The sequence below is a fragment of the Danio rerio genome, chromosome 21 (assembly GCF_052040795.2).
Source record: "Danio rerio strain M-AB ecotype USA chromosome 21, GRCz13ab, whole genome shotgun sequence".
NCBI classification, from domain to species: Eukaryota; Metazoa; Chordata; class Actinopteri; order Cypriniformes; family Danionidae; genus Danio; species Danio rerio.
The window spans coordinates 7,617,443-7,641,260 of record NC_141041.1 but is presented as its reverse complement, the minus strand read 5'-3'; the positions used below and the strand labels follow the sequence as shown (position 1 = coordinate 7,641,260).

Below are 23,818 nucleotides of genomic sequence, written 5' to 3'. Positions count from 1 at the left end.
AAACAGATAAGAAATAAACTAAAATAATAGAGTATATATGAAGATCATTTATAGAAAGTTAAGAAAACAATGTGTTACATTTGCTGTAACCTGACCTGTAAGCAGTAAAATAAGATAATAAAAAAACAGGTTGCAAATAAAATTTTAATAAATAAATAAAATGTTGCATATAATATAGGAGGCAAAACTAGTTAAAATAAATCGGATTTAGATAAGAATCTCCTCTAGGAAGTAAAATAAATAAATAAATAATATATGTGGTGTACAACAAATAAAATAAAATAAAATAAACAAAATACAAATAAAATTAATTCAAATAAAATAAATCAAAAAATGTTTTTATATAAAAAATAAAAAACAAAAATAATATAAAACAAAACAAAATAAATAAATAAATAATATATGTGGTGTACAACAAAATAAAATAAACAAAATAAAAATAAAATAAATCAAAATAAAATAAATCAAAAAATATTTTTATATAAAAAAATGAAAAATAAAAACAATATAAAACAAAACAAAACAAAAATTAATAAAAAAATAAAATAAAATAAATAAATATAAAATATAAAATACAATAAAATAAAATAAACTAAAATAATAAAAATAAAATAAAATAAATAAAATTACAAAATAAAAAAATGTAAAACAAATAAAAATAAAATAAATAAAATTAAAAATATTTAAATAAAATAAAATAAAATAAGATACCCATAGCATCACTTAATTGGTGCAATAAACATCAAACAGTCTGATTGGATAAAATTCCTTGAAAGTATCTCACACACAGACGAAACAATAATATTGGAAATGTGCTACACACCATCTAGTTCGCGGAAGTAGTAGTTAGACATGTACAGTATGTTAAAAACACACATACAAAAAGAGATACACACAATGAGAGATTGAAGCGTGTAAGCTTTAGCTTTAACTGCTCAAATGAAGCATTACTGGACCAACTGCTGCCCTCAAGTGATTCCTCATCCACTGGATAATGAAAACCTTATGAGAGCTCAAACAGGCTTTCAAAGCTCATGGGTACTGACCCTTACAAACATCTACCCGGCTACTCACAGTTTACACAAGAATACCAGAACGGCTACAGTTGTTGTTTCTGCAATAGGGCTAAATTAGTATTTGTGACTACTGGCATATAAAAAAGAACAACAGATTCTGCACAAGTATTAAAAATATCTAGCAACAGCAGTTTACGTTAAGAGAACACACTTTTGGGGGTGAAAAATAGTCTAATTTTATGACATTTTATAAGTTTAACAGTTCAGCCTTACCATTTTTTAATCCATTCAGCTGATGTAGTGGTAACACGTTTAGCTTAGCATAGACCATTGAATCGGATTTTCCGGGAGATTATCACTCGTTTGCGGGCATCCAGCAGTCTCTGTGCATTTGTGGGAGGACTCCCGGAACTTCTGGGAGACTTGGGATGTCTGACATGACCTCCCGCCCTACTCATAAATCTCTCTCCTTATATAGCCGTATGCCTATTACATATCCATAAAACACTTTGATATAGCCGGGCTCGGATCATATCGCTTTCTCTCTAAAATCAATCAGCTCCAGAATTCATTTCAATCGAGCCGAGACCACCTCATTCAGGCGATCTCGGACTGATTGATTTGGCGCAGATCTGAGCGCGATTGCTGGTTTCACATATGCCAAATGAACTGCGCTGACTGGGCAAACGAGGCAGGTTCCGAAACAAAAGTCTAGGTGTGAAAGCACCCTTACACAGTTGAGGGGGGAATCTGCTCATCCACCACTAGTGTGCAGCATCCACCTGGATGACACGGCGGCAGCCATATTGCGCCAGATTGCACCATATTGCGCCATATCGCACACCACACACCAGCTGATTGGTGGAGAGGAGACAGAGTGATGAAGCCAAGTATGATATGGGGATGGTTAGGAGGCCATGGTGGACAGAGACCAGTGGCCAAATTTGGCCAGGATGCCAGAGGTAAACCCCTACTCTTTTTCCAAGGACATCCTGGGATTTTAATGACCACAGAGAGTCAGGACCTCTGTTTAACGTCTCATCCGAAAAACGGTGCTCACTGAGCAGTATAGAGTCCCCATCAATATCTTGGGGCGTTAGGACCCACACAAACCGCTGGTTAAGCACCCCCTGCTGGCCTCACTAACACCACTTCCGAAAGCAAGCTTTCCCATGTGGTCTCCCATCCAGATACTGACCGGGCACAGCCCTGCTTAACTTCAGTAGGCCAAAGGGATTTGATAAAATTTCTAATTAAAGCTTGACTCTTCTGTACTTACATCATTTACTAAGACGAACGGAAAATGAAAACCTGCTATTTTCTAGACTGATTTGAATGGGAGCTAAACTCTTGAACTTTTATGGCGTAATAACAGTGGCGTAGCGCAAAATGCATGGGTTCACCCGCCGAAATTAAGGCAGAGTGCATGCGTATGATCGAGAGAGGTGAAGACCAGGGGGAGGGTGGTGCTTATGATCTGGCCAAGGTGAGTGACTTATTTAAACACAGTGTTAGGGATGAGGTGAGCAATGATCAAGCGAACTGAAGACCGGGGAAGAGGAGGTGTTTGGGGATTACCACGCAACATCATTGAAAAAAGTAAAGGTTTATTTTTACACTCTATAGGTAATATTTAGAAAGTATGCAGGCTTTATTTTTTATTTTTTTGTTTTTTTTAAATACGATTACATTTTTGACTTTCTTAATGTAATCAATGTATATATATATATATATATATATATATATATATACTGAATCATCTTAACTTCTCATTTTATTTTATTTTTTTGTCTATGATGTGTTTTGTGTCTGAATATGTAGCATGCTGTTATGCAAGACAAAAATCAGATATAGGTCTGACAATGAAGTTTGTATTGTATTGTAGAAGCTTAAAAATTATGTAAAAAATTTAATTAAAAAAACTTGGTATATATAAAAAAAATAACCCTAGGAATTAAATAAATAAATAAAAAAGAAAAAAACTCAGATATAAGTCTGAAAATGAAGTTTGTATTGTACTGTACAACCTTTAAAATGATGTAAAAAAAAGATATAAAAATGGGTGCATATAAAAATAACTCTAGGAATTAAATAAATAAATAAATAAATAAAAGAAAAAAATCTCAGATATAAGTCTGAAAATGAAGTTTGTATTGTACTGTACAACCTTTAAAATTATGTAAAAAAAAAAGATATAAAAATGGGTGCATATAAAAATAACTCTAGGAATTAAATAAATAAATAAATAAATAAAAGAAAAAAATCTCAGATATAAGTCTGAAAATGAAGTTTTTATTGAACTGTACAACCTTTAAAATGATGTAAAAAAGATATAAAAAATGGGTGCATATAAAAATAACTCTAGGAATTAAATAAATAAATAAATAAATAAATAAATAAATAAAAGAAAAAAATCTCAGATATAAGTCTAAAAATGAAGTTTGTATTGAACTGTACAACCTTTAAAATGATGTAAAAATGAAATAAAAAATGGGTGCATATAAAAATAACTCTAGGAATTAAATAAGTAAATAAATAAATAAAAGAAAAAATCTCAGATATAAGTCTGACAATGCAGTTTGTATTGTATTGTAAAAGCTTTAAAGTAGAAATTTATTAAAATGATCAAAACTCATTTTTGAGCTCATTTCTGATGCTAATGGTCTAATCCGACTCAATAAACTGTGCTAAGCTAAGCTAAAAGTGTTGACCCAAAAATCTTCTTAGAGCATGGTAAAACTCAACTGTTTAAGTCTAGGTAAGTTGTAGATTGAGCCTATTTTAAAAATAAAATGGAGTGTTCCTAACTTAATTTTAGCAAGCTAGCAAAAAAAGAGGCATCTTCAGATGAGGCATCTGGAGATCTGATGTTTTGCAGTGATGTGAACATCTGTGGCATTTCTGAAGCATATGAATGAATGTTTTCATCTCTTCATCGCACAAAAAGACTCTTCTTTCTGTCAGATGGAGAGATTCACCAGCAGCCAGAGAGGCAGGAGCCAGAGCGAGCTGAATGTGTGTTTGTGTGTGTACCTATGTTCCTTGATCAAATGTCCCCACAAGTATAGCAGTACCAGTAAAAATATGGGGATAATATGTTATTTTTAAGAAAATGAGAAAGCGAGAATGAATTTTAAAATGCAAAAATGCAAAAATAGCTTCCTGTGAACCCATAAAGATAGCTGTACAAATGTGTGTGTGTTGGCCATAAACCTCTGGCAGTCCCATAATTCCCTGTTTCGAGGTCATGAATGTGTCATGTGAGAAATGAGGGTATCTTGTATGTTACGAGGCTACACACACACAGAGAGAGAGAGAGAGAAGCACATAGAACAAGCATCTCGGTTGAGTAGCGCTCATAAATATTGAAGTTTACGAGAACAAAATGACAGGAAGTGGCTTAATTTCAAAGGATTTCAAAGACATGACTGACATGAATGGCTGATGCTACAAAGTTCATTAAAAATTACCAATATCAAATTATAGAAATCGGTATGAGTCTATTTTATTTTAATCTAAGAAGGTGGAAACTTGTTGGAAAGAATGGTGTTTAAAAATTTTTAAACTGCTTTCATTCTAGCCAAAATAAAACAAATAAGACTTTCTCCAGAAGAAAAAATATTATCAGACATACTGTGAAAATTTACTTGATCTGTTAAACATCCTTTAGGAAATATTTGAAAAATAAATAAAACATTCAAAGGGGAGCTAATAATTCTGACTTCAATTTTATATGCTGTCATTAATTATTTAACTGCTATTAATATATAGTATTAATTAATCCTTTCTTCATACATATATCCTTTCTTCTTTGGATATAATTTTAATAAATGAATATATTTTATTCATAAAATATTTTTATTGGTGGTTGATTTCACTGAAGCGAAACAAGGAAAAAACTTGAAGGAAATTATTTTAATTTTTTTAGTATTATTTGCAATTTTTGCTTACAACACACTGACAAACTGAATTACATAATAAATAATTGTTATAAATTTGGCATTATATATACTAATTGTAATGCAATAAATTACATTAAACTATTACATTTCTATTTAACTATCAATTATTATATATATATATATATATATATATATATATATATATATATATATATATATATATATATATATATATATATATATATATATATATATATATATATATATATATATATATTCTCCTGGAACCATTATTTTGAGGAACAAAATTAAACCTTTTTGGCATCATCTGGCACTCGGTATCCTTCTAATCTTAAAACACAAAACATACACTGTAACAAATGCTGGCTTCCACACAATTCCTAAATGTAGTCCCAACTCAAATCTTTTAAGTTAGCTTAATGGTTTTTACAAATTTAAGTAAACTGAACTGAAACAGTTAAGTTGTCCTAAAAGAAACCTAAGAATTGTGTTGCTTCGACTCATTTTAAATAAGCAGTTTAAACAAGCCTCAAAAGTCATTTTTAAGTGTGCTTTTCTTTTAAGATGTGTAAACAAACTGACAAATTCTTTTTTAAATTGTTTACAGTGTTAGACAAACATCTCAAATGCCCTAAAGCAAATACTTTAAAACAACACATGGACACGATTCAGTCTCTCACACATACACAGACAACCAAAAATAAAACCATAAACCTGCAAAAAAGCAATAACTGACAATAGAAGGCAAAAAAGCTACATATGCTCACATACAAGTATTTTTATAACTGGTGCACGTTAACACTCCCCCATACAATCTACAATCTCACTCGTTTCTGTGTATTTTTCTTCAGTCTTAATGAAACAGTATTTTATTCCTCTGCTTTTCCACGGCGAGGGGAGGAAAAAAAACATCTGGAAGCCATTTTTCCTTTTTTCCCCCTTCTTTTTTCCCTCTTTTTCTCTGGGATCAGCAGACAGCACAATGACGGCTATAGCTTCCAGATGTGAGAGCACAAACTCTCGCTCTCATTTCTCCAGTCCCGAATGCCAAGGAATAAAAGGAAAACCATGGATGCTGGTCCATCTGTGGCTTTTCGCTCCGAAAACACACATATCCCATGATGCTCTGGGGTGCTCGAGTCATGCTGACACCGAGTTCGCAGGTATGAAGGGAATGTTTTTCTAGAGGAAGTGTGTGCACATGTGTGATTTTCATGAGAGCCCAGGGGAGGCCAAGACTATCACGCACATACACACGCACACACATGCTGACCCCCCCCAATTAATCACAACAAAGACTCAGCAAAGCCCAAACATGGCGTCCGTTTAAAAGCTCCGTGAAAGAGTCCATTCATACAGAACAGAGCAGACAGAAATACAATACTCTAAAAACGTCAACTTTCAAACTCTGGGAACTAGAGATCTGAACACACACACACACAGCAGGGGCCGCGGGCTGTATCAAGACCAGGTGTAATCCCAAAGACTAAAACCGTGTCCCTGTCTGTCTTCCTCTATGATACAGATACAATTAGACTCACTTTCTGAAGAAAACTGGAGTTGGAACCAATGCAGAACTCACTTCTGAGGGGCTATACAGCAGCAAATGTGTTCTATTGTCATTAGGGGGTTGCAATACTGCTGGTAATGTCTTCTATTGTTAGGGAGTTGCTATGCAGCTACTAAAGGCTTCTGTTGTTGTTCGGGAGTTGCTATGCATCAACTAAAGTGTTCTATTGTCATTAGGACATTGCTATGCAGCCGTTAAAAACGTTTGTTGTTGTTAGGGAGGTAATATGCAGTTGGTGAAGTCTTCTATTGTTGTTAAGGTTGTTGCTATGCAGCTGGTAAAATCTTCTAATGTTGTTAAGGAGTTGCCATGCTGCTGGTAAACTCTTCTATTGTCATTACGGAGTTGATATGCAGCTGCTAAAGTCTTCTGTTGTTGTTAGGGAGTTGCTATGCTGCTGGTAAAGTCTTCTATTGTCGTTATGGAGTTGATATACAGCAGCCAATGTGTTCTGTTGTTGTTAGGGAGTTGCTATGCTGCTGGTAAAGTCTTCTATTGTCATTAAGGAGGTAGTATGCAGCTGTTCAATGGTTGTTATGAAGTTGCTATGCAGCTGTTAAATTGTTTTATTGTTGTTTAGGAGTTGCAATGCAACTGCTCAATGGTTGTTATAGAGATGCTATACAGCTGCTAAAGTGTTATGTTGTTGTTAGGGAGTTGCTGTGCTGCTATTGTTGTTGGGGTGTTGCTATGCAGCTTCTAACATGTTCAATCGTTGTTCAAGAGTTGCTATGCAGCCGCTAAATGGTTGTTATGGAGTTGCTATGTAGCTGCTATAGTGTTCTATTGTTGTTAGAGAGTTGCTATGCTGTTATTGTTGTTAGGGTGTTGTTATGCAGCTGTTAAAATGTTTTAATGTTGTTAGGGAGTTGATATGCAGCTGTTCAATGGTTGTTATGAAGTTGCTATGCAGCTGCTCAATTGTTCTATTGTTGTTTAGGAGTTGCTATGCAACTGCTCAATGGTTGTTATAGAGTTGCTCCACAGCTGCTAAGGCGCTATGTTGTTGTTAAAGAGTTGCTATGCTGCTATTGTTGTTAAGGTGTTGCTATGTAGCTTCTAACATGTTCTACTGATGTTAGGGAGTTGCTATGCAACTACTGAATGGTTGTTACAGAGATGCTATACAGTTGCTAAAGTGTCATATTGTTGTTAGGGAGTTGCTATGCTGCTATTGTTGTTAGGGTGTTGCTATGCAGCTCCTAACGTATTCAATCGTTGTTCAGGAGTTGCTATGCAGCCGCTCAATGGTTGTTGTAGAGTTGCTATATAGCTGCTATAGTGTTTTATTGTTGTTAGAGAGTTGCTATGATGGTATTGTTGTTAGACAGTTGCTATGCTGCTATTGTTGTAAGGTTGTTGCTATACAGCTGCTTCTAAAGTGTTTTATTGTTGTTAGGGAGTTGCTATGCAGCTGCTCAATGGTTGTTTTGTATTTAGTATCCAACTGCTAAAGTTTTCTACTGTTGTTAGGGAGTTGCTATGCTGCTGCTAAAGTCTTTTATTGTTGTTAGGAAGTTGCTATGCAGCTACTCAATGGTTGTTATGAAGTTGCTATACACCTGCTAAAATGTTATATTGTTGTAGGGGAGTTGGTATGCTGCTATTGTTTTTGGGGCGTTGCTATGCTGCTTCTAAATTGTTCTATTGTTGTTAAGGAGTTGCTATGCAGCTGCTCAATTGTTGTTAAGGAGTTAGTATCCAACTGCTAAAGTTTTCTACTGTTGTTAGGGACTTGCTATGCAGCTGCTCAGTGGTTGTTATGGAGTTTCTATACAGCTACTAAAGTGTTCTATTGTTGTTAGGGAGTTGCTATGCTGCTATTGTTGTCAGAGAGTTGCTATGCAGCTACTCAATGGTTGTTATGAAGTTGCTATACACCTGCTAAAATGTTATATTGTTGTTAGGGAGTTGCTATGCTGCTATTGTTTTTGGGGCGTTGCTATGCAGCTTCTAAGTTGTTCTATTGTTGTTAAGGTGTTGCTATGCAGCTGCTCAATTGTTGTTAAGGAGTTAGTATCCAACTGCTAAAGTTTTCTACTGTTGTTAGGGACTTGCTATGCAGCTGCTCAGTGGTTGTTATGGAGTTTCTATACAGCTACTAAAGTGTTCTATTGTTGTTAGGGAGTTGCTATGCTGCTATTGTTGTTAGAGAGTTGCTATGCAGCTACTCAATGGTTGTTATGAAGTTGCTTTACACCTGCTAAAATGTTATATTGTTGTTAGGGAGTTGCTATGCTGCTATTGTTTTTGGGGCGTTGCTATGCAGCTTCTAAGTTGTTCTATTGTTGTTAAGGTGTTGCTATGCAGCTGCTCAATTGTTGTTAAGGAGTTAGTACCCAAACGCTAAAGTTTTCTACTGTTGTTAGGGACTTGCTATGCAGCTGCTCAGTGGTTGTTATGGAGTTTCTATACAACTACTAAAGTGTTCTATTGTTGTTAGGGAGTTGCTATGCTGCTATTGTTGTTAGAGAGTTGCTATGCAGCTACTCAATGGTTGTTATGAAGTTGCTTTACACCTGCTAAAATGCTATATTGTTGTTAGGGAGTTGCTATGCTGCTATTGTTTTTGGGGCGTTGCTATGCAGCTTCTAAGTTGTTCTATTGTTGTTAAGGTGTTGCTATGCAGCTGCTCAATTGTTGTTAAGGAGTTAGTACCCAAACGCTAAAGTTTTCTACTGTTGTTAGGGACTTGCTATGCAGCTGCTCAGTGGTTGTTATGGAGTTTCTATACAACTACTAAAGTGTTCTATTGTTGTTAGGGAGTTGCTATGCTGCTATTGTTGTTAGAGAGTTGCTATGCAGCTACTCAATGGTTGTTATGAAGTTGCTTTACACCTGCTAAAATGCTATATTGTTGTTAGGGAGTTGCTATGCTGCTATTGTTTTTGGGGCGTTGCTATGCAGCTTCTAAGTTGTTCTATTGTTGTTAAGGTGTTGCTATGCAGCTGCTCAATTGTTGTTAAGGAGTTAGTACCCAAACGCTAAAGTTTTCTACTGTTGTTAGGGACTTGCTATGCAGCTGCTCAGTGGTTGTTATGGAGTTTCTATACAACTACTAAAGTGTTCTATTGTTGTTAGGGAGTTGCTATGCTGCTATTGTTGTCAGAGAGTTGCTATGCAGCTACTCAATGGTTGTTATGAAGTTGCTATACACCTGCTAAAATGTTATATTGTTGTTAGGGAGTTGCTATGCTGCTATTGTTTTTGGGGCGTTGCTATGCAGCTTCTAAGTTGTTCTATTGTTGTTAAGGAGTTGCTATGCAGCTGCTCAATTGTTAAGGAGTTAGTATCCAACTGCTAAAGTTTTCTACTGTTGTTAGGGACTTGCTATGCAGCTGCTCAGTGGTTGTTATGGAGTTTCTATACAGCTACTAAAGTGTTCTATTGTTGTTAGGGAGTTGCTATGCTGCTATTGTTGTTAGAGAGTTGCTATGCAGCGACTCAATGTTTCTTATGAAGCTGCTATACAGCTATTAAAGTGGTATATTGTTGTTATGGAGTTGCTATGCTGCTATTGTTGTGAGGGCATTGCTATGCAGCCTCTAACAGGTTCTATTGCTAGGGAGTTGCTATGTAGCTACACAGTGGTTATTATGGGGTTAGTATGCAACTGCTAAAGTTTTCTATTGTTGCTAGGGAGCTGCTATGCTGCTGGTAAAGTGTTCTGTTTTTGCTAGGACTTTCTATGCAGATTTTGAATTGTTCTTTTGTTGTGAGTTGCTATGAAGCTGCTTTGGTGTTCTATGTTGTTGTAAGGGAGATGCTAAGCTGCTGCTGTCTCGTTCTGAGAGGTTTCAGACTGGTGCAAATGAGTTTTAATGGTTATCTATGTGGCTGCCACACAGTTGCTAATGCTTCTCAGAAATTTTCCATGTGATTTCTAGGTGGTGTCCAAGTAAGTGGCCAAGGCCCTGTGTTTTAACTACAATATAAAGAATAATCAGCATAGTTCTGTTAACAGAGTGCACTATTTAATGTTTAAATCAAGTCTGTATCATACACAGTAAATGAGTTACATTTCAAAACTTGAAGAGTTTAATAGTTTGATTTTAAAATCTTCACTAATTAATTAGTAAAAGTATGACCATTAATACATCCTCTACACTGACTTTTTAAGCATAAGGTTGAGTCACTTTTGAGATTTAAATGTGTGTGACAGATCCCCTTTTCCCCTCTCCACTAAAGCGATGTGTTTTCCAGACGTTGTGTCTTGAAGTGGAACACTGTAAACCTCTGGGGTGGTCATAATCTGAAGATCACCACCCACAGTTATTCCACCTTTAACCTCTGACCCAGTGCCCTCACCTCCTGTCGGTCTGCTGTCATCTATAACTCGCCTCCTTTTCTCCCTTCAATCATCACTTTTTACCACTTTCCCCATTTTGTACTCTGATCTTTTCCCTTTAAAAGAGCACATTTCCAGATTAATTTCAGCAGTGCAGACAATTTGATTCAGTGGTTTGGAAAATTATTCACTTTAAAATATCACTGTCAATCGATGTAGATAATTTATCTTACATTCTACTTGTACTTTGAACTATAATTAAAATCATTCATTCGTTTTCTTTTTCGGCTTAGTCCCTTTGTTAATCAGGAGTCGCCACAGTGGAATGAACCGCCAATTTATCCAGCATATGTTTTACACAGCATATGCCCTTCCAGCTGCAACCCATCACTGGGAAACACCCATACACTCCCATTCCCACACATACACTACGGACAATTTACTTAATTCACCTGTACCACGTCTTTGGACTTGTGGGGGAAACCAGAGCACCCGGAGGAACCCCACACGAACATGGGGAGAACATGCAAACTCCACACAGAAATCCCAACTGACCCAGCCGAAGCTCAAACCAGCAACCTTCTTGCTGTGAGGCGATCTTGCTACCCACTGCACCACCATGGAGGTTTTTGGAGTATATTATATATGTTATTATATTATATATGTGTTAGTATATTATATACGTCTTATTATATTATATATGTGTACTTATAAGTGTATATACACTTGTCTTTTTGTCTGTATTGTTATGTCCTATTACTATTCTCTCTGTATGTTGGTTTTCCCCCCACTCTTTCTATCTGCATTGCTTTATTTGCCTAAAATAAAACTCAAAAAAGTCATTTGATATCTGTCATCATCGATATGGTGAATAAAAAATATCAGTTCATAATGATTCAGCAGAAACAATCTTCATTAATGAAGCAACGAACCTAAACTTTGTGTGTGTGCGTGTTTGAATGCAACAGACATGTATGGAGTCAATCTAGGGCCATATGTACTTGCAAAATAAAAGAAAGGTTTGCAAACGAAAAAATAAAGTATTGAGCAAAAAATAATTAATAAATGCAAATCTCCAAATATCTCCAAATAAAAATTTATTTTGCTAACAATAATAAAGAACTGCAAGTTCTTTATTTTTGAAAATTAGGTTTTGAGAAATAAAAAATGAAAATAAATGCAAATAAAAATCAAGCAGTGCAAATAAAACCAAAATATCTGCAATTTAAAAAAACTATATATTTGCAAAACATTTTTTGTAGCATCGCCTTTACAAACTAAACAATACAAGGGGACTTGGTTGTTTACGACAGGCTCGAACCTACTGGGCTCTAAGACCACCTCGGTGATACTGTGTCTCCAGCTGATGACAGCGCTTAAATGGATGCAGAGCCATGCCTGCCTTAAATGTCCAAGATCCCTTGACTCCGCCCCTTGTCAAATCAGGGCCACAAAGTGAAATGCGCAGAAACGTGTGCAAAAAGAAAGCAGCATCGAAAACTCACGATTGACTAAAAAGCTAATCAAAATGAGCATTGCAATTGACTGGACGGGTTTTGTAAAGGCGATGCTGTAAAAATGTTTTGCAAATATATATATAGTTTTCTTTTTTAATTTTAAATGTTTTAGTTTTTTTGCACTGCTTGATTTTTATTTGCAGTTCTTTTTTGTTTGCAAATTTAATTTTTTATTTCTCGAAATGCAATTTCCCCTTTGCAGTTTTTTATTTTTGTTAGCATAAATGTATTTTTGCTTTGCGATATTTGAAGATTTGCATTTATTTTTTATTTTTTGCTCAATACTTAATTTTTTGCTTACAAACCGTTCTTTTATTTTGCAAGTATATGTGGCCCTAGACTGACTCCATAAAAATGTGGGTCAGGGTTTGTTCTTCACGTCTGAATAAAGCAATATCTGGCTTTATAGTGTGTGAACCGAGACCTTGAAGGTTTCACCAACTATCACCCTCCCAAATGTGGCTTTAGATTGAAGGGAGACTTGACATGCTTTCAATCATAAAACAATGCGACTCTGAAACTCAAATTATAAAGCCCAAACCACACAAACCAAGCTGGAAAAAAACTTCCTATAAAAAAACTAAATATATTTATCTATTTATTTTCATATATATATATATATATATATATATATATATATATATATATATATATATATATATATATATATATATATATATATATATATATATATATATATATATATATATATATATATATATACACACACAGTTGAAGTCAGAATTATTAGCCCCCCTAAATTATTAGACAGCTTGTTTTTTTTCCCACAATTTCTGTTTAACGGAGAGCAGATTTTTTTCAACATTTCTAAACAAAATAGTTTTAATAACTAATTTTTATTAACTGATTCATTTTATCTTTGCCATGATGACAGTAAATAATATTTGACTAGATATTTTTCAAGACACTTCTAAACAGCTTAAAATGACATTTAAAGGCTTAACTAGGTTAATTAGGTTAACTAGGCAGGTTAGGGTAATTAGGCTAGTTATTGTATAACGATGGTTTGTTCTGTAGACTATCGAGAAAAAATATAGCTTAAAGGGGCTAATAATTTTGTTCTTAAAATAGTGTTTAAAACATTAAAAACTGCTTTTATTCTAGCCGAAATAAAACAAATAAGACTTTCTCCAGAAGAAATAATATTATCAGACATACTGTGAAAATTTCCTTGCACTAAAACATCATTTCGGAAATATTTAAAAAAGAAAAAAAAAAGTTAATAAGGGCTAATAATTCTGACTTCAACTGTGTGTATATATATATATATATATATATATATATATATATATATATATATATATATATATATATATATATATATATATATATTACTTTTAGAATTTATGACAAAAAATAATAAATAATTGTTATTATTATACAATTATTATTCTAAACAAATAACAGAAATCAATCCTAAATATAACTGGAAAATGCTAAGATAACTTAAGAAATATTTTGCATGAATATTAATGACATTTCTATAGAATACAAAAAAATATCTGCCACTGCCAGATAGCATACTATATATTTTAATTTATATTTAAAAAATGCATCTCATATTATCAATCAGTATATAAGTAATAGTGCACTTCAAGTATTTATGGAAATAGTATGTTAAAAGGAATACAGATGAGATTGCAAGAAGTCTGAAGTATGCCTTTTTGGTATAACTGACCACAGCTGAACACGATTTGACTGATATCAATCCATAATTCACAGACTTTGCATGTCAGCCTTGCTTAATACCCAAAAGCATGGGCATTTCCTTTGCAAGTATGTTCTTTAAAAAGTATGTATTTAAAGTTGTAGTTGTACAAGTAAACAGCTTGTGACATCCAGACACATTTTCTGCCAGGCACGTGCACACATAGGGCTCAAAGGCGCGCAGGAAAAAAGGAACTCAGTGCAGCCAACACATCGACACCTGTTTATCGGCAATAAGAATCCCCGGTAACCTGGGCCAATTATTGAGTCGCAGCGTTATTTGCGGGTCATTTGCATCGCTCTACCTGCATTGTATTTGCATCGCCTCTCACTATAAACATTACATATATTTCTATATGATGTAAAAGTAGTCACAAGAAATGACAACAGCACAGTGTTGCTTTTTCCTGTAACAACAGCACGGCGGATAACAGTAAATCCAATTATTATTACTACTATTTATTACTGATATGACTATGACTACAAGCCGTTTTTAGCATATTATTTAAGATTTGAGATACACAAATCCTATATGGAGTATGCTATGTAAGACACAGGAACATATGCACACTATGAACTTTAGTGCACACTATATTTTAAGGATGTTGCCTCTTAATCTGTCCTATTGTTTAGAATAAGACAATATGTAGAAAATAAACAACATTTCCTACATAGAAAATCAGACTGAGGCGTCATGGTGAAGCAGTGGGTAGCACAATCGCCTCACAGCAAAAAGGACGCTGATTCGAGCCCTGGATGGGTCAGTTGGCATTTCTGCATTTGCACATGCTCCCCATGTGGGTTTCCTCCGGGTGCTTCAGTTTCCCCCACAGTCCGAACACATGCACTTTAAATTGACTAAGCTAAATTGGCGGAAGTGTATGAGTATGAAAGAATGTGTATGGGTGTTTCCCAGTGATGGGTTGCAGCTGGAAGGTCATCCACTGCATAAAACATATGCTGGATAAGTTGGCGTTTCATTTCGCTCTGGCGACCCCGGATTAATAAGGGCACTAAGCCGAAAAGTGAATATATGCATGATATTAAAGATAGATCAAAGTACAAGTAGACTTCATGTAAGATAATAATAATGAATGATAATGAATAATAATGAATAAATGAATGAAATCAGAATTAAATAGCAAGCAAACAAGCCGGGTAGCATTTTTAAAATGCGTTGATTTAAAACGCACAACTCTTAATCTTGAATATAATCCAGGACAGTGAAGGAGTTCGATTAGTAAGGAAACCCTTCATCCTCATCCTGCTGGAACTGGACTGGTACACTTTTAATAGCCGGAGTAGGGAGACAACTGCTTGTTCTGTTAATGGGACCCATCGAGCCAAAGGAAACACAAATCTGATTTCTGCTCGATGTAAATACTGTATTCCTCTTCCCACTGAATCAAACGCTGAATGAAGAGTCGGGACAGCTGAAACGGACAGCTTGTTCTCATTACCCCCGAAACAATTTCGAAAGGCTCCAAGGGTGTGAAAGTTTGGCTTCAGAGTTTCTCCTGTGAAGGCTTTAGGGGTCTCCAGAAGACAACAACAAGAGTAACCAGAACCAGAGACAACACACGTGGGCAATAAACAAGCGTTACAACATGCCATTTGGTAAAAAGCATCGGTTTAACTCTCAAAAGTGAAGCACGCCCAGCAGGCTGAATAAGCGAGGTCAGTACACAGAAAGTGTTAGTAAAACCCTCATAAAACAACACGGGTGTGAGTAATAAAGCAGAACAGCCCTGCGCAGGAAGAGCGGAAACATCCCCGTCGGCCATTTTTTGCCTTTACAAGCTTCTGTCTGCTCTGACGTAATTGCTGTAATCCCACAATGCACTGCTAGTTCCATCATAAATTCTGCTGAGGCAGCATGTCATACCTTATTTGATTAGCCCCGCCCACTGCATGACATCACGGTTAGATTAGTGCAATGGAAACAGTGAGTACTTCTGACAGACTTAAAGGGTTAGTTCACCTAAAAATCATTTACTCACTTAATCAAAACCTATTTGATTTTTGGCCTATTTTTCTTTCTTCTGAAAAAGAAGATATTTTGAAGAATGCAAGTACACTAGCTGGCACCCTGTGACTTACATAGTATTTTTTTTTCCTACTATGGAAGTCAGTGGGTGCCAGATAGTGAATCTGCATCCTTTGAAAATACTTGACTTCCTATAGCATAAATCCATGCGTGCCTGATTTCAGCATTCTTCAAAATATCTTCATTTTGTGTTCAAAAGAAGAAACTCATCAAGGGTTAAGAAAAACACAAGGGAGAGTAAATTATGAGGTTATTTTAATTTTAGGGTGACTTATCCCATTCATAAAGCACATTTTTTCAAATACAATGAACCATATTTTATGCATTATAAAAACTGGACACATAGATACTAAGTACACTACATAGGGGACACAGCCGTATTTGAAAAAGAGCACAGAATAAAATCTAATAACATAAAAACTAAGTTCACTACATGGGGATCGCAAGCGTATTTAAAAAAGAGCACAGAATAAAAACTAAAAACATAGAAACTAAGTACACTACTTAGGGGACGCAACCGTATTTGAAAAAGAGCATAGAATAAAAACTGAAAACATCAAAACTAAGTTCACTACATAGGGGACACATCTGTATTTGGAAAAGAGCACCAAATAAAACCTGAAAACATAGAAAATAAATACACTACATAAGGGACGTAGGTGTATTTAGAAAAAGAGCTCAGAATAAAAATTTAAAAACACAGAAACTAAGTACACTACATAGGGGACGTAGCTGTATTTAGAAAAAGAGCTCAGAATAAAAATTTAAAAACACAGAAACTAAGTACACTACATAGGGGACGTAGCTGTATTTAGAAAAAGAGCTCAGAATAAAAATTTAAAAACACAGAAACTAAGTACACTACATAGGGGAAGTAGCTGTATTTGGAAAAGACTCACAGAATAAAAACTGGAAACATAGAAACTATGTTTACTAGATAAGGGACGCAGCCGTAGTAGAAAAAGAGCACAGAATTAAAACAAAAAACATAGAAACTAAGTACACTACATAGGGGATGCCGCTGTATTTGAAAAAGATTCACAGATTGAAAACTGAAAACATCAAAACTAATTTCACTACATAGGGGACACATCTGTATTTGGAAAATAGCACTGAATAAAACCTGAAAACATAGAAAATAAGTACACTACATAGGGGACGGCGCTGTATTTGGAAAAGACTCAGAATAAAAACTGAAAACATGGAATCTAAGTTCACTACATAGGAGACACTGCTGTATTTGGAAAAGAGCACCAAATAAAAACTGGAATCATATAAAATAAGTACACTACATAGGGGACGCCGCTGTAGTTGGAAAAGAGCACAGAATAAAAACTGAAGACATAGAAACTAAGTACACTACATAGGGGACACTGCTGTATTTGGAAGAGCACAGGATACAAACTGGAAACATAGAAACTAAGTACACTAAGAAGGGGACACAGATGTATCTAGAAAAAGAGCACAGAATGCAAACTGGAAACATAGAAACTAAGTACACTACATAGGGGACGCTGCTGTATTTAGAAAACAGCACTAAATAAAAACTGGAAACATAGAAACAAAGTACACTACTTAGGGGATGCAGCTGGATTTAGAAAAGAGCACAGAATAAAAACTGAAGACATAGAAGCTAAGTACACTTCATAGGGGACACTGCTGTAGTTGGAAAAGACAGAATAAAAACTGAAAACATAGAAACGGAGTACACTACATATGGGGATGCAGCTGGATTTTAAAAAGAGCACAGAATAAAAACTGAAGACATAGAAGCTAAGTACACTTCATAGGGGACACTGCTGTAGTTGGAAAAGACAGAATAAAAACTGAAGACATAGAAACGAAGTACACTACGTAGAGGACGCAGATGTATTTGGAAAAAAGCAGAGAACATTTTAAACTGTGGAGGACACAAGATAAGTAAATTCTAGTGTGACTCATTCTAGCATAACTTTACTCTGTGACAGATGTTCTTAATATATAAACAGTCAGTCAAGTCAATGAATCACTCCAATTAACTTAGCATTGACTCATGCAAGCAAACATGATTAAGTAGACAAGCTTTCACTGCTGAGCATTTAGTTCTCAAGCACAGCGTTATCTTGGTATCAAGCTAATATATACCTAATATTATATACCTAATATCCCTATAGCTATTGTATAGCTTTTATTAATGTTTTAAATGAGTCGTTTGTATACTTGCTGTTTGCAATATAATTCTATAAAACCTTTTAATTAAGCATTTTTGTCATTTTCCTCGTTTTGTTTTACGTTGATTTAGTTTTAATACATTTATTTCATTCATTGATTCATGCATGCATGCATTTTCCTTTGGCTTAGTCCTTTATTCATTAGGGAATAAACTGCCAACTTATCCAGCGCATGTTAAACACAGCGGATGCCTTTCCAACTGCAACCCAGTACTGGAAAACATCCATACACACTCATTCACAGACATAAACTACATCCAATTTAGTTTATTCAATTCACCTATAGTGCATGTCTTTAGATTGTGGGGGAAACCAGAGGAACCCGGAGGAAACATGCAAACTCCACACAGGAATGCCAACTGACCAAGCCAGAACTCGAACCAGCGACCTTCTTGCTGTGAGGTGACAGTGCTAACCACTGAGCCAAAGTGCTAGCCTAAAATAGATCAAGTATGTTCAATATTACTATTTGTTTTCTTTCCAGTGAATAGTGTTTCTAGCATTTAAAGTAGTTTTATGGGTTTTAATTTTACTTTAAGTTACCTATAAGAACTTTGAGTTACACTTTCGGCTGTAGACACCAGTTTGCATGACATTTGACCAATGCATTTACAAGATTTTCCCAGATGTTCATGATTACATTGTTTACAAAGAGCAATTTTCAGAGCCGAACATTCCCAGTTCCTCCAAGTTTTCCATAGTTAGACATGTTTAATTGGTTATTACTTCTTTATATCAGTGCTTGCTTTCTGGCTCCAATAAAACTCGAAAGAAATAAGTTTGTAGAACATACACTGTTAATTAACAAAATACCTGTTAATTAACATGTCCTGTATGTCCTTTATGATTATGAATAACTTCATTTAACAATGATCTCTGCTCTGTCAACTTTTGATGTTGAAAAATCAACAATGCACTTTAACAAACTGACTTTTCAAGAGTTCACACTTAGCTAATGCGTGATACTAATTGTATGTTTGGCATGCTGTACGGGAGAGAGCCCTGAGCTCGGAGATCCTTGAGCTTAGGCCTCCCTCCTGGTTAGTTAATATAGAAGTGGGTGCATGATCAGGTTAATGTAGAATGGAAAAAAGGGGGAAATGGAGTGGATGAGGGGATTCTTCACAAATGAAGATGGTGGAGGTGAGGAAAACAGGCTATTTATGTAGGCTTTAATTCATCTGATTGGTGTAGCATTGGTTTGTTGATGTGAGGCCAGTCATGGTCAATCATAGCACATGATCTTCTTGAAATTAGTACATTTTTAGTGTATATAATCAGAGTGTGAATGACAAGGGGATTTGGGGGGGGTCAGACCCCCCACCCCCCGCCCAAATTACCGCTTGATCCCCCATGATGGACATGAAAACAAGGGGCAGCCCCTTAATAGTTCAGAAAGTGTTTGTTCAGATCTGTATTTTAAATAATATTAATAATTAAAATAATATATGGCTTAAATATATATTTGACCACCCCTGTCATGGTCCGTACCATTGTGAATGCATGTCTGTGCCAAAAACCAGCAAATCTAAAGCACAAACAGACTGTAAAATAGGCATTTGTACTGCAGGTGTCCGTAAAACTAGATGCATGTGTAACAGGGGCCAGCTAGTGTGAGCTGTGCAGGTAAACCTCACTCCTCTGACCTCTAAAGGTGCTCTAGCGACAGACGCAAGAGGCCATGATCTTTAGCCTCCTTGTTAGAGCAACCGACTCCCATGTGGAAGGTCGCCGGTTCGATACCAGCTCGGAGCGGGTTGGGTGGCGTAGGACCGGCGGGGTTACATTGGTGCCGTGACCCGGATGGGAGTGAGGTTTAGGGGGGTGAGTGTAACGGAGGCCAGCTAGTGTGTGCTGTGCAGGTAAACCTCACTCCTCTGACCTCTAAAGGTGCTCTAGGGACATACACTGGAGGCCATGGTCTTTAGCCTCCTTGTTAGAGCAACCGACTCCCATGCGGAAGGTCGCCAGTTCGATACCAGCTCGGAGCGGGTTGGGTGGCGTAGGACCGGCAGGGTTACACATACACTCTCAGAAATAAAGGTACACAAAGAGTCATTGAGGTGGTACCTTTTCAAAATGTACACATTTGTACTTTAAGGGCCCACATTGGTACCCCAAAAGTATATATTAGCACCTAAAAAATTTAAAAGGAACACTTTTGTACTTTTTACGTACTAATATATACCCTTGAGGTTTCCTTTTAGGTACAAATTTGTACCTTTTGAAAAAGTACCACCCCAGTGACAGCTCATCTACCTTTATTTCTGAGAGTGTAGTTTGTTTTTTATACACTTGCTTGCACATGGAAGTTAAACAGAAGAATAAAAAATATGTGCAGTCTTTCATGGTCATTGAGAACCCCTCAATATCCATCAAAACACTGAAAAATAATGACAAGTTTAATTAATAAAGTAGATGCGATTGAATTAAATCTATAAGTTTGCTTCATTGAGGCATATAACCAAACATAATTAAAAAACTTGATCGTCTATGTATAATCCGCACCCTGTATATAGTCAGATTAAAAGCACTTTTGTTCTATGCATGTTCTTAAAAGGTTCCTGAACCCAAATGTCCTTGTTATAATTAAACAGCTCAATAATTCCATCAATGAGCAGCAGCCAAAAGCGACCATGACCAGACACGAAGCTAATCACACATGCAGAGCTGAATTTCCAAACCCCCCATCCCTCCTTCTCTTTATTGCCCTCCCTCTTCCAGCCCGAGAAAGAGAGAGAGAGAGAGAGAGAGAGAGAGAGAAAGAGAGAGAGAGAGAAAAAGAGAGAGACAGAGGTACTCCCTGGGACAGGCTGGAGAAACGAGGAGGATGAGAATCAGAGATCATATCCTGTCTGCTTTGGCTCCGTCATTGATGTACAAACCACACATTCACAAACTAATAAACCCTGCACTACCAAATGTGTGTGTGATATGCTGAGTTTTATAATGACAGGACAGTAAATCCACATGTTAAACAACTGATACAGCTATAGAAAGTCATAACTCAGATTTTATCTAGAAGTGGATTAAACAAACAAATAGTTCACATGCATCTAATTTTAACAAATTTATGCTGGATAATTCTTTCGATAAGTGAATAGCGACATAATTCAAAGCTTCAGCATCTCTGATCTACTAGAGAAGACACACGGTGGCGGCGGCGGCGACTCCACCCTGACCCACTGATGTTCTTCATTACAGACCATGCAGGAGCCAACACATTTCATGCATTTCTTTACATTGATCTGTTATTTTCAGCACACTAACGCACTGTTAAGAAGGACAGCCAGAGAGAAGAATTCGTTTTTATGAGCCTATGGAAAAACATAAACTTCTCTCTGTCTCGCTCGCCCGCTCACTCTCCCTCTCTCTCTCCTGGTGTGTTTCTCATCTTGCATATTTTTCCAATTACGTTCTGCAGCCAGCGCGCCTGCTAGAGGAAAACTACTTTCTACCAGATCCCTTAAAGAGCATCTGAAACACAAAGTCTACAAATCTCACACACATCAGCGGTGGTCGAAAAACAAAAAGAGGTCCTGATGACACACATGCCAAAATGATAAAGCTCCTTCTGCGGTGCTTTGAAGTTTCTCATCTTCAGCAAAGAAACTGAAGTTTCGTCAGATAAGCATGTTGGTTTCTGGGCTCTGATGAAGCATTCGTACATTTCTGAGTTATAAAATTAAACTTAAGAAGCTTCTATTGTGTTGCTTTTTTTCTCATTTTTATTTATTGGTATTTAACAAGATCATTCATATTATTACACTGAATACCCAATGTCAGAACCCACTCATACTTTTCCATTTGAGTATACATTGTGCATTGGTGAATAATTGAGCAATTACAAATTATCCAAACAATATAAATCCAATCATACACTGTTGGGTTCCAAACAATCGATTTGTGTTGGAACAACATGAAGTAATTAAGTTAACTTAATAGTTCTTAAAAATGTAAGTGAATTGAACATAATTCTTGATGGGGTTTTTTAGGGGGACAACTTAATTGTTTCGTTTAATCAGCACATTTTAAATAAGAAGTTTAAACAAACAACAAACAATATTTTTTTGAATGTACCCTCAACTATCCCCTCAGAACACTCCTCTGAGTGTCACTGATTCTAAATGGAACATTTTCTTTTTTAAGAATGCAAAATACATTCTAAAAGTTAGCAGATGGGCTACTTTTTATTCTCGAGTCATAGAAAACTGCACACTGACCTCAATCATCTGAATTAAAGCATCACCTCTAATGTTCAGGAACCATCATAGGAACCTTTTTCAAGCACAAGGAGTCCTTGCGTCTTAATTTGGCAATTTGCATAAGAATAGTTGCGCGTTGCACCAACTTTATAAACTGATAAGCTACAGGAAGCCACAATAGAGATACCTCACGATTTCTTCACGCAGCTGCAGCTTTGCACGGGAAAACTTCCCGTTATTCGCTCTTCCCTAAGAAAGCGAAAGTCACAAAAACATAAGTTCGGATGTGAAATCACACTTTAAGGCCCCCTCATCCCCTCCTCCGGTCGTTCCAGTCTCGGGACAGCGGACAGACCGAGGAATGCGCTCTCGGCCCGCGGCACAAACTAACAGTTTGGGAACAGCTGATTCGCCGCTTACCTGCGCTGACTCGTGAGGTGACAAACATCAGGAATACTAGGAGTACCGACAGCCGCACCTCCTTAAACCTCCGCTTTACTTTCCATCTGATAGGTGTATCCATGACCACCTGCGTCCGTCCTGACGCGCGAAGAGTTTTGGTTTATATATTATTATGACAACTGCTTGATTTCAGGACCGCACCAGTAACCCAACAGTCCCGGAGAGAGAAAGCGCGAGAGCTCAAAGCCTCTCATGCAGCCATACGTTCATAAAGTCCTGCAGGGAAAATTCGGTGGATGGATAGATAGATGGATGGATGGATGGATGGATGGGGCACCTCTCTTCTTTCTTTTCCCTTCTGTTCTTCTTTCTTTCCCTTCAGTGCGCTGCAGTGATGCCCCCGTCACTGAAACTTCGAGGAGCCAAAGTGGGAAAAACTTCATTCACACGGGCTGTCAGTCAGAAGGCGAGCGGCCAACCCGAGAGCAGCACAGAGAATGCGCGGATTCGGATTGGTTGAGCCTTGGGTAGGCGGGAGGTTTACGGTTTGGAACCTAATTTACGCTCGCTCTCTCTCTCTCTCTCTCTCTCTCTCTCTCTCTCTCTCTCTCTCTCTCTCTCTCTCTCTCTCTCTCTCGTCTGAACGTTTTAAGTCCATCACAGACTTTTAGTCTTTTTTTCGACTCATCTAATTTAAAGGGTGTAGCGGCAGCAAAGGTTTAGGGCAATCCTCCAGTTAAACTAGGCTACAACTTAATGCAATAACTTACAGAAAAAAACACTTTATTTATCTACTCACATTTAAAAAATACAGAACAACTTAAAGTGTTTTTAAACCATACTAATGTAAAGTGTATTAAGCGGTATGCATTATAAAATAATATTTTATCAATGAATGCAACAGCATACATG

At 36.3% G+C, this 23,818-nt stretch overlaps 1 protein-coding gene across 3 annotated transcripts in view; it reads right to left on the bottom strand.

The window, feature by feature from the left end:
* The window catches only part of col5a1 (procollagen, type V, alpha 1), a 219,573-nt gene extending 196,254 nt beyond the window's left edge, over window positions 1-23,319 (bottom strand). For all 3 annotated transcript variants that reach the window (XR_015519911.1, XM_087300581.1, XM_087300582.1), the window contains exon 1: window positions 22,925-23,319. Coding sequence is in view for 2 of the 3 variants with exons in the window: in XM_087300581.1 (XP_087156707.1) it covers window positions 22,925-23,027 (103 nt within the window). In the remaining variant the exon portion in view is untranslated. The remainder of the gene's footprint in view (window positions 1-22,924) is intronic.
* Window positions 23,320-23,818: the final 499 nt, after the last annotated feature.